General features: G+C 40.5%; 1 protein-coding gene across 4 annotated transcripts; it reads left to right on the forward strand.

The window, feature by feature from the left end:
- Positions 1-699: 699 nt before the first annotated feature.
- On the forward strand, positions 700-12001 carry rnf212 (ring finger protein 212). Of its 4 annotated transcripts, none has more exons than XM_030062262.1 (13): positions 700-829; positions 1139-1274; positions 2969-3030; positions 3458-3532; positions 3948-4004; positions 4259-4317; positions 4415-4474; positions 6088-6152; positions 6774-6834; positions 8193-8235; positions 8456-8510; positions 11089-11158; positions 11502-12001. In XM_030062262.1, exons 2-13 carry the CDS (start codon positions 1166-1168, stop codon positions 11632-11634), a joined length of 849 nt encoding a protein of 282 aa, XP_029918122.1. In that variant the 5' UTR covers positions 700-829; positions 1139-1165; the 3' UTR covers positions 11635-12001. The 4 variants fall into 4 exon arrangements, with proteins under 4 accessions (XP_029918122.1, XP_029918124.1, XP_029918125.1 ...); XM_030062264.1 differs by having other exon boundaries at positions 4415-4432; XM_030062263.1 differs by lacking the exon at positions 700-829 and adding an exon at positions 886-970.
- The last annotated feature ends 530 nt before the right edge of the window (positions 12002-12531 follow it).

Consider the following 12531-nt stretch of genomic DNA (forward strand, 5'->3'; position numbering starts at 1 on the left):
TGTGTGCCAGTTTCGTTGTAGCGCTTGATGGTTTTTGCGACTCCACTTGGGGACACATTTAAAGTTTTTGCAATTTTCAGGACTGACTGACCTTCATTTCTTAAAGTAATGATGGCCACTGGTTTTTCTTTAGTTAGCTGATTGGTTCTTGCCATAATATGAATTTTAACAGTTGTCCAATAGGGCTGTCAGCTGTGTAGTAACCTGACTTCTGCACAACACAACTGATGGTCCCAACCCCATTGATAAAGCAAGAAATTCCACTAATTAACCCTGATAAGGCACACCTGTGAAGTGAAAACCATTTCAGGTGACTACCTCTTGAAGCTCATCAAGAGAATGCCAAGAGTGTGCAAAGCAGTAATCAGAGCAAAGGGTGGCTATTTTGAAGAAACTAGAATATAAAACATGTTTTCAGTTATTTCACCTTTTTTTGTTAAGTACATAACTCCACATGTGTTCATTCATAGTTTTGATGCCTTCAGTGAGAATCTACAGTGTAAATAGTCATGAAAATAAAGAAAACGCATTGAATGAGAAGGTGTGTCCAAACTTTTGGCCTGCACTGTATATGGATTTTTATGGGCATATTTTTAGTTCTGGTATTGGGCTGATTTTTGGGCCGTTTTTATACCCGGTTGGGCGGGTTTTGGGCTGGTTTTGAGTTGCTGTTTGGCTGCTTTTGTCTCACAGATCTGGCAACCCTGATCTCAAGGCGTGAGTATCACTAATAGTGTTATTTCTAATCACTAATCAATATACGAAGGGGGAAGTTAGCTACACAGTTTACAAAACAGCCTGTCAAACAAATGAGAGGAGCTGTAAACAGGTAAGATGTGTTAATGATATAAACTGCACATCCGTTATTTAGCTCGTCTGCTTTACCTGCTAGCTAATTTAACCGACAAGCTAACCTAACTGTTAACCTAACTGTTTGTGAAGGGTACATGTTCATGAAATAATAAATAAAGTAAGTTAACTTTCAAGATAAAAAATAAAAGAGCAGACATTTCAAAAGACAGTTGGTGTGATAGTTATAGCTACCACCTAAGTTAAGTTACAAAGCTTTTGCTCTGAGAACAGCGACAGGTAGCATAGCACCGTTAGCTAGCGGATGCTAACGTTGTCATTTTCACAGGCGGTTTTTATAGTTCATCTTCAGAAAATGTCCTACTGGGTCCGCTGCAACTCCTGCTTCCAGCCTGTCAGTGCCGACAGGAAACTAGCAGTCACAACCTGCGGACATGTCATCTGTAGTGTCTGCTATCAGCAAGGTAAGGACAGGGTGATTTGTAATGGTAATACAGGCTTGCTATGGATGTTTATATCGACCGAAGTGTGACTGCAGATTTTACATTTTTTTTCATTCGCTTTTTCCAGTATAATGAAACTGGGATCCACTTTGTCGTCATCTTCACCTCCAAACCACAGCAGAAGTTTTCTTTTGCAAATGTGTTCATACGTTTTCATTGGATTCACACATTTTTCAGGCTCTTTTGCACAACACTTCTCACATGTGTCATTTACACGGCCCTGACTCCATTGACTTCACTGTGGTAGTCAAAAGCAAACAACTGCTCACAGCTGATAGAAATGAGCTGCATCACTGTGAAATCACTAGTGCACCTGCATCACTACCCTTTCCACAAATCACCATTCACCAATCAATCAGTATGCACCTACAAAAAAGGGGCCTATAAATTGTATTTTGTATTTTTTTTCTCAACTCCTTTGAGTTTTTCTGTGTAATACTGTATGTGAATTACAGTATTTCAGTTTTTGCCATCAATACAGTAAAATTTCACTTCAAAGTCTTTCTGACTTTGGATGCAGGTCTTTACTGTAAGTTTACATTTGAATGTGTAGCACACAGGAGAACCTTGTTCAAACTGAGAGCTGTATTTTGTATTCTGTTGTCATCTGTGTTACAGTACAGTAGAGGTGACTGAAGGAATCTACTCATTTGGGCAGAAGTTGAGCTGTTTGAGGGAAATATCGGATTTTGCTACTTGCTTTACAATATGTAACTATGTAAATTGTCAAAAATATGACTGCAATACACACAGGAAAAAAGTAAGGTTGAACCTGCTCAGGCTAAAAAGGGTATGTTGCATTTTGGTGTTGAGTATGAAGTGAGTGAGTGGCTGGGTTATGTTGCTTGACTGCAAGTTGTATTGGGCGGTGACAAAATGTGCTTTTGCTGCATGTCTGAAATGTTTTGTCATGGTAAGAGCCTTTTGCAAACAAAATGTGTTATTTTGGGAAGTGCACCTCTCATTAGGCCTATGGATTAACTGTTTTGATACCAGGGTTTCTGAGTTGACAGAGGAGATAAAGCGATTGAAAAAAACTGTAACAGAGGCAAAGCCGGTCTGAAGTTGTACCATTCACTCAGCCCCGGGGTGGTGCAAATGTGATTACACAGGGACACCTATTGGATTTTATATGATATTACAGAGCTGAAGGAAGGCGTTCACAAACTTTTCCATGCCTAATTCCTCCAAACCCCTACTAGATAACCCTTTGCCTGTGGGACCTAAATTTCAGAAGGTTTTAGTTGTTAGGTGGGGTTTGGCATTGAACTCATCTAATGTTGTATTACAGTTGTGAGAGAGAAAGCTTTGACACAAACACTCACTCCAGTAATGCTCTCTCACTGTCCTCGAGTTAAATAATAATAATATTTAGATTTTATAGACTCACTTGGGGGGTATTTTGGAGCTCACTTTAGGCACTAGTGACCATGATCATTGGCTCCAGGGCTATTTCTGATGGGTCTCTGAATGACAGTGAAAGACAATGAGTAGATATGAGGGAACCCAGGGTTACACTGAATTTATTCATGTGGGGTGTCGGCTGACTGGCCAACATCTTCTTCCTGTGTTGGATTTAGGCTACATCAAAAGATTATTCATCCTATCCTTTATTTGGTACTTTTGTCTATGTATAATTGTCACCTTTCTTTCAGGGAAGCAAGGGGAGTGTTTAATATGTAACGCCAAATGCCAGGTGTCTCCCCTGTCTGACAAAGTAAGTATCTTTATTGCTTTAAACCTGTGATGGCACATGCTTTTTCTTGTACTTCATGATCAGATGAATGCTTTTGTGGAGCTGTGAAGGCGGGGAAAGTGGATGACATAGCCTAGTTTTTGGTAGCACAAATGATGACATAAATCCCCTTTATTTTAGAGGAATATCATCATGCAAGACATGACCTCTGGTTAAATGCAAATAGACTGACAGCTGTTTGTACTTATACTCAGTAGTCGAGTTGTAAAAAAAAAATTCAGGGGGGATGGTCAATTTTTTTCACTTGATGAAAAGTGAGGATGGCAGTTTTACAGGGGGGATGATTTTGACCGTTTTTATTTCAGGGGGGAATGCCATCCACCCTCATCCCCCCTCAACTTAAGTACTGCTTATATTGATATTACCCTAACATGAAATATTTTGACAGAGTAGTTCTGAGGTGAAGGCCCTGTTCTCTGACATCAAAACTGTTGCGACCAAACACTTCTCAGAAATCAGCAAGGTTTGGATATGTTTATTATTAACAATTATGTACCGGCCTGTGTTATACATGTTTGTACCATAAGAGATAACTGATGACTTTGTGGCAGGATTTAATGAAAGTTTACATAGTGGTGGTTTACTTCAGTTTGCAGAGGACCCTGGTGTTGAAAACGTTGAAAAATGCAGCTACTTATCAAATAATATTGTGCTGCTGTAAAAAAAAGAAAAGACATCTTTTTTGTTGACTGTATTCTTGTCAGTCACCTGAACATAACACTTATATTCAGAATTGCATGTCTCCCGTGTAGATTCAACTAAAGACAAAAGACAATCAATGTTTTTTAGATGTAGCATAACATGTAATTAATCTGTTTTAACATTATTTCTCAATGGAGACTCAATATATATCACTGAATCATCATTCATTTCCTTAGGTTTTAATGTTCCAGGCAAGGCATCAGAAGAGACTCTTGACTCACTACCAGGAACGGGTAAAGGGACATTGATCCTGCTGCAATGTTGTTGTTTTTTTTTGTGTTAGTGTGTATTTAAGAGTCTGCTCATGTAGTCATGCTAGGTGAGAAAAAAATCTTGTAATTTTTATTTAATCCGAAAGCCACTGGTATGCCTAGATAAAATAGATGTAAATGATACTCTTTAGTCAAGTTTTTTTCCCCATTAAAAAAGCCAAACACCAGCTTTTAAAGTAATAGTACAACACCAACTCTAGTGTCTTTGTCCTCAGAGTGAGAAATTAGAAGAGGTCTTGGTCAAGATGAAGCAAGAAATGCAACAAATGACCAAGTAGGTTAAGCACATGTTTGTATTGTGCTTTTGCAGTGTTTCTAAACTGCAGTTTTGTAGAAGTTGGCTATGTTCCTTTTCTTTTTGTCATCCACAGGAAGCTGAATGAACAGAGGTCCTACATCACTAAACTGGAGAACTGTCTCAAGCATCAAAAGTAGGGCAGATCACAGTTCAATATCAGAAAGAACTTCATTAGATATATTCAGACATTCCAGTGCTGCTGGCACAGAAATTGGATGACTAAAGGGGATTGACAACCCATCTCCCATCTTAAAAGTCTTGCAGATGCCTTTTTATCATTCAGCAACATTTATTCCTCTTAAAAAATTAAATAACTTACAAAAATGAACCTCACCCTGGAGCCACCAGGGTGTAAATGCTTAAAAAGCTTAGCATGTAGCTAGGAGGCTACATTAGCAAGCCACTATGACAGATAATCAACCACTCTTTCAATCTTGAACTATTTCACAAATCATATTATCCTCTTATTAAACTCATATTATCCCAGCTGATGGATGGTTTTAATATCCCATCCTGCAGATTGCTCTTCAGCTTGCCTGCACGCAGGGTTGAGCACAAAGCATCATGCAGAGCATGTTTTGGTAGTTGAACTCATCAGACATAATACTGCTCTTGTGAGATAGAGGAGGAAAACTAGACTAAATGAGGGAGCCTGAGGGGCATAAAAAGCTGGAATGATTTCAAATTAAATGCTGGAGTGTCGACAAAAACACACAAGTAAGTGTTTCTTTGGGTTTGGCTGAACTGTACTGTGTGAAGCTGTTTACAACCTGGCTGTCATATCTCTTCTCTCACTAGGTGTCACTCCTGGCACATGTAGTTCTGACCAGTTACAACCAGGGCAGAGTTTCACTGGAAGCCAAGGGAAGGTGTAGAGAAGGTTTTATAGAAGGCTAGCTAATTTTATCACCAATTCAGATTTTTAAAATTATGTAAGTGCAATTTTTGGATAATGTAATGGGATTCCTATTTCAACACTAAATACCTGATCTACCCCTTAAAACTAAAGTTCCAGTCTTTAAACAGCCTTAGAAAATATTTAGCGGTAGCCCTCATGGAGCTCTGCATTGATGGTTTGTTCTCTGTAATTTCTGTAGCCAAGTCCATCGTAAATGTTCTGTAAAGTACAACTAAATATAGACATACTGTAACACAAAACTCTTGAGGCAGATTTTTTTCCCCCCACAAACAGCAAGCAAGGAAGTGGCATGAGCTTGCAGTAACAAAGCTGGACTTCTGCAATGCATCTATCAGGCTATCAGGAAAAAACTCTGCTCTGCTGTATACTGCACATATACATTTGTTTATTGAAACAACTGTCTGTAGCCACCCACAGTATAAGGTGAAAATCATTTACTCTGCAGTACACAATACTTTTCATTCACATTCAAATAAATCTATCACTTTTACTGTGAAATGAGTTCAAATCAAGAAATCAAGTTGGTAGAATAGATCTGTGTGTGTTTTCTGTCTTACCCATTCATAGTAGGACTGTTGTGGAATTGTTGATTGAGCTTGCATGTTTTTAAGCCCCCCACACACTCACGCAAATACTGACGATAAAAGAGCAGGTTGCCTTGCTCAATGGCATCTAGACAGTCACTGCTTAGAGAGAGGAAAGTATTCTTCATTCACAGTCTGGGATTCAAACCTTCAACTGTATTTTTTTCAAGCCCAGTTCTCTCTTTAATAACCCGGCACCACTTTGCATTTTCATGCAATATATTTATTTCTGTTTTCATCCAGTGCCAAAGCTTCATCAGTGCCTCAGATGAGCCACAGTTCCCACGCTCCATGTGGACCAAAGTCAGGTAAACAGCACTTTCTTTCTTTTGTCCATCTATTTTACCTTTATGCTGTATTTTTCTCAGTATTTTTTATTGATCGTTTATCCCATAAACATAACCACAAATACAAGGACATCATGTAAGCTTACATATAACAATAATACAGTGACACAGTACTGGAGACATGTATACAATACTTTTCTCAATTCTAATTATTTTGCCATATCAGGTTATCCTGTGCATCTCTACACCACCCATACAGTATGGGTGATAGCACATATGACTGACCAACTCTATAGAGTACTTTCAAAATACTAATTATGTAGAAAGAGAATAATTGTTATTATTTTACAAGATTAAAGTAAATATCATAGATGTACATGGATGACATCTACAGATCAGAAGTCTACTCTGTCTGCATTGCAGTGCTCATAGAAACTTAATAAAGGCAAAGATGGCAGGCTTTTATGTATCAAGACCAGAAGCTTGTTTTCAGATGCCGGTTCAATTTGGCCACTGACTGACCAATCAAGTCCAATCCTATACAAAATACTGATTTGATCACCATTTGATAACATCTCTTCATCATTGAGAGTGTACAATGGTTGTTGCTATATTGTTTTACTGTTTCCTCCCCACTGTCAGTCCTACAGATCCCATATAACTCCCCCATGCCCTTCTCACGACACTCATCAACCACTGACCTGTGAGTATTGCCTCTCTCTCTTCAACTCTCTTCAATACTCCCTATTTTTTTCTATTCTCTCTTTCTCTACTCCATCTCAGTCTCTCTTTCTTTTCACCTCTGACTTGCTCTCTCCCCTCCCTGGCTCTTGCTCTGCTGTTCTACTCTGCCCTTCATCTCACTCTATGCCTCAGAGCTTGCTAATAACACCACTAACCTTTTAGAGAGAGAGTGAGAGAGAGAGAGAAAGAGAGAGAGAGAGAGAGAGAATGTAGGAGGTATTTCACAGTGCAAACAAGCTATATCCTGGGTTCAGCCCCGGTGGCTTATGTTAGCTTTAGCTGCTGTATGACTTTGCCCTGCCCTGCGGCTAGCCAAACACCCACACCCACACACACACACACACACACACACACACACACACGCGTGCACTCACACCTGAATAAGCTCAGTACTGACTTTGCTTACTGGTTTAGTCAGGAATCCCTGTTCGGTTTCCCAGACACCGCTGACACAGGATTGATTGACTGCCTGGATTTATTGTACAAATGTTGTTTCATTCAAAGTGAATTTAGGTTCTGTTGAGTTAAAAATAGTGTTGATGATGATTAGCGGATATTAACCCCCGTTGCAGTAGCAATATTATTACGATGCCCGGGGGTTAGTTCAGTTTTATTTAAAAAATAAGTTGAATTATTAATTCATTCACACAAATGAAAGTTATTTTGGTTCATATCTGGAAGTCTTTTTAAAGGCTGAAGGGGACTTTACATATTCCATTTTTCTAGAAATTCGGTAAAGTCATACAACTGCATAATATTTTGTTGCAATGCAAATTAAATACATGAAATTAATTTTAAAGATTACAGAAATCACTCTAAATAAATGACTTTATGTATTACTGACTTTAAATGCCTTATTTTTCTAAGAACAAGTGAAAGTACTGCTAGTGCTAGTGATACCGGTTCAGTGATGTGCATTATCCCAAAGCATTTGCAGCTGCATTAGAAAAACCTCTGAGTCATCTCACTCCAGGGGAAGAATTTTTCATTTGTTTCAAGAAAAAGTTTTTAAGACTAGATATGGGACAAAATGACTTACTAAAATGAGCAGTTTCTACAGGGATAAATACACTCAGGTGTGCTTTAAGATTTTGCTTAAAAGTTAGAAAAATCATTGTTGAATTTACCTCATTAAAATTCAGTTTTGTTTGCTTATACTCAGACAACACAATTATTTACTTCTACTATAGTCCTGGTGTTTTCAGATAGTGGCTGTCATGTTTTGGACTAAAAAAGTGTGCTTTGTATTAAAAAAACAAATCAGCCAGCCAGCTGGACTCAGCAGGATTAATGAGGTGTGCTGTCTTTGTCTGGCAGGAGTGAAAACATGGAGGTGGATGGAAGAAATCTGTTCAGGAAAGTAAGTTCCATGATCTCATTTACAGTAAACCGACTTGTCCTCTCACCTATAAAATGTGTATATTCATCATCAGCTGTGTTCGGGATCATACATCCTACCGTTTACTGCATGGCTTTGGTACATGGAGAGCAGATGAATGACAAGCACTGAAATATGAAGCAAATAAAATGTCATGATTTATGCTGCTTTGCTATATGGCGTCTCTCTCCATGTCTTTCAGCCTGACCCTGTTCCCAGAGTGTCGTTAATCAGTCCTCCGCAAGACGGACGAATGGGTATGCAGTGTTCCTGCCATAAAACTTTGTGATTTATATTTTGGTGCTTACTGTAGCTGAACGTGTGCTGTCCTTGTCAAATATTGCTCATAAAGCTTGATCTGCCTGGGTGATCTCTCTGTGTCACAGACCTGGTTCTGCTACCTGGTCCCGCTCAGTTGATAGAGCATGACCAGGTTTTATAGTTTGAACTGGGATACTGGCAGCGTATACACAGCGTTCCCACTTGTCAACCATGCATTTGTTAAGTCTGTTTCAGATAGTTGGGAAATTTATGTTGTGTTTGTTTCAGCTTGGAACTGGTTAAAAATGACTTGTGAAAAAGACTAAGTGAACAGTCTCCCAGCTCAGAATCACAAGTTGGAAATTTGGGTATTGTTTTAGCGCTGTGTTCAGAAGAGCACACAACAGCAGCATAAAACAAATGTTCTTTTGTTGTTTATCATAAGAAATGTATGAATAGAAGAGTGTTTATTCACTACTTAAGCTAACACTGCTCCTTGTAGTATTCCGCCTGGAGGGAAATGCAACATCCTTCGTTCTTGTTGGCATTCATTTTTCCAGAGTTTACAAATGTATGCATTGTTGTCACAGATCAGGATTTCTCAGTTTCGAGGCGGTTTGGTGACACAGGTGATGGATGAAGCTGTTGCGTAGGGCTACAGAGACAGATAGCGTTTTTCCACTATAGTACCGTGCCGCGCCGTGCCGTGAAATTCACGGTTCCGCATTCATTCCCACTACACCAGCCCGCTTGGTTCCGGAAACCAACCGTGAAAGATTTCAGCCCGGTTTGACATCTGGTGCTGCTCGGTTAGAACGGGGCCGTGGAGGCGGGCCTAAATAAGATCTCCTTCGTGATTGGTCCATTAGAATGTCAGTTAACCAGGCTGCTACAAACTGACAAGTGACAAGTGTCAACCATTAAACCGTCAGCCAGTGGGCTATTATTTACAAACGTTAGTTTCTGGAGAGATTATGGAAGAAATTGATTTGCTTGCTGAGTTTTTGTTGGGTTTTTCTGTTGTGTAGCCTAGTTTACATTTTTCTTACAAATGGAAATGGAAATGTGACCACTAAGCGCAGATAGCAGAGCATCTGTGAAGATGATGATAATGATGGCATCAGGCGGGTCGGCCGCAGCACCGGTCGGAGTGAGGCGGGCCGGCCGCGGTACCGGTCGGCGTCAGGCGGGCCGGCCGCGGTACCGGTCGGCGTCAGGCGGGTCGGTCGCGGCACCGGTCGGCGTCAGGCGGGCCGGTACCGCGCCCACCCGGTCACGTCTGCCGGATCTGACAGGTGAGCGGCCGGTGCTGCGGCCGACCCGCCTGAATCCGACCGGTACCGCGACCGACCCGCCTGACGCCGACCGGTACCGCGGCCGGCCCGCCTGACCCCGACCGGTGCTGCAGCCAACCCATAACAAAGCCACTGGCCGGCAATTTATTCAAACAAGATTTTGTCCATAAAAAAGTAGCAAAAAGCTAATGTAACAACTGACAGCTCCTCTTGTTACTATAACAACTCCATGGCAACGAGCGCGCCTCTCTAATTCTATGACGCCGACCCGCTGGTACCATAAGCAATGGAAACACTCCAAGGCCAAACAGGGCCGTGCTGGGCTCAGCCCGGCACGGCCCTTCACGGCTCGGCTCTGTATAGTGGAAAAACGCTAAGAGTAGTTCCACTAGTTAGCAAGCATGAGTTGTCAATAATGAATCCCAAACCTGTGTTGTTGTGCATCCTTCAGAACATTTTTTTTCAGCTTTGGGTTGCTGCTTAAAATTTTTAAAGGGCCAGAACCACTTGAGAACAGACAGGGAATTAGATGATGGGTCAAACTTGGAGTATCAGTTATATTCGTATGGGGTAGAAGACACCACTGTGAGGTAAGAGCCTGAACTGTCACTTTAATGGCTCAGCGTGATCAACAAATATAGAAGTTCTGTGCTGTAATACTTTGGCTGATACTTGCAGAGGCCCCCAGCTTTGATTGTGCGATGTGTTCCCTCAAAGTGCTTTGACTCCTGTTGTGGCTGATTAGTGATGTGACAGCCAGCAAATGTTCTTTGGATCCTGTAAATATTCACTATGTTATGTGTAATGTGTAAGTAAATATTGGATGGGAGGAAGTCATAATATTTAACCAGTGGAAGATTGATTGGGCTAATTTTAAATACTGTTGCCCCTAATAATAACTGTTAATATGATGTATGGTTGTTCCACAATAAGGGTATAATGTGCCATTTATAATAGGGCTAACTATGTTAGAGGCTTGTGTCCACAGCTGGTAAGTCCTGTAGGGTATCTTGCTCTGTGTGAGTTTGTGTAAAGGGAATATTGTGAGATACATGGGTAATTACTCCAGATGTTGACTCACCCATTTGTCTTGCCGTAGCAGCAGAGGATTTTCCAAATAAATCTTGCATTAAGCTCACTTGACTGATGCACAGCCATATTATGAGCCCATAATGACAAACTAATATCTCTTGGACTATTTTAAGTTGTTATAATCTGTTGTATGTGGATGACTTATGTTAAGTATTTCCACTGGTCTTTTTCTGGTCTCATTGTTTAGGTACCGTTTCTCACCGATCGACCAATCAGAACGCACTGACCAACCACTCAGCGCGCTCAGCCACAGTCAGGTGACTAACTTCATTCTGCACTGCGGTTATTTTAACATCAGACTTTTATAGCTACTGTTTCTTGAATGAACACAGGCTTCCTAAAAATCGTTTAAGCTTTTCAATAACCAAAGTCTCATCTGATAAACTTGCTGACACACGTACACATTATCAGCTCCTCACTCTGTAAGGAAATGATTGGACTTCCGGTGATTTGTTGATCATGTTGCTTGCATTGTGAACGCAGGGGTAACAATTTTCAATCTACATTTTTGGTATTTGCTAAAGGATTTTAGTGCTTCTTGTGAAGTGATAATCATTCTGTGTGAGTGAACTTGTGTGTTTCTCTCCTCTCATCTCCTAGTCGTTTCCAGTCAGCAGCAGTCACCCCAGATTTGTCATATGGCAGGAGCACTGGCTGGAAGTCCCCTGTCTTCAAACCCCCCTCTTCCTTCAGACACTCCTCTGTGTCGTCCCTGGTCTGCCTCCCACCTTAACACACACACATACACACACACACACGCACACACACACATAATAAAGAGTCTTAAGGAAACGAATCTGCTCACTGGTGTGTTTCTAGAGGCATTAATGGAACACCAGCGGCTCTAAACTTTGGTCTTTGTACTGTAATCCAGCATATTTTAAACTACAGGTGGCCAAAAGTCAACAATCTGTTTCTAGCGAGCCCCCCACATCACAAGAACATTTGCATGCTTTAACAGCCCTGCACCTCAGGCTTAAACTAAATTTAATCAGTTTAACGTCTAAGATCCTGAGCTGTGATGCATCATACTGTACATTAGTAACTCAGCTCTTTTTCTGTGCCATTGAAATCTGACTTTGTCACCATCTCAACAATTAAATGGATTAAATGACAATGTGAACCTCACTGGTGTTCATTAAGTCCGGATGATATGCACAAAATGTCACAATATCTTTGATATTTGATGGTAGTGCCTTGGTATCGATATTGTGACAATATTGTAGTGATGACAAGAGATGCCTTCATAAGATATTTTCACAAGAGAAGTTTTTAAAATGATGACCAAGCAGGTAGAGGTAAATCATAGATAAATCAATAAATTCTGAAAAAGTCATCTCTTCAAGGTAATAAAGCTTTTTAAACCAGGAAAAGACAGTAGGGGCCTGCTGTGTTTAATTGCAGCTTTCTGTTTCACATTCTGTTTTCACATTTGAAATGTGATTGTAGTGTAGTGTGCATTATATCTGCTGGCTAAGGTTTAGCTTTGCATGTGGTGAAATGACGAGGAGCAGGCAGGAGAGTACATAATGTTAGTTTGCAATCAGTTTATAATACACAGTGCGCCATTTGTTGTATGTCCAGAGTGCCTTAAATCTGTAAGCTTCTGCATGTGTACGCTCCATGGCAG

Source organism: Myripristis murdjan, chromosome 10 (genome assembly GCF_902150065.1).
Source record: "Myripristis murdjan chromosome 10, fMyrMur1.1, whole genome shotgun sequence".
Lineage (NCBI taxonomy): Eukaryota > Metazoa > Chordata > Actinopteri > Holocentriformes > Holocentridae > Myripristis > Myripristis murdjan.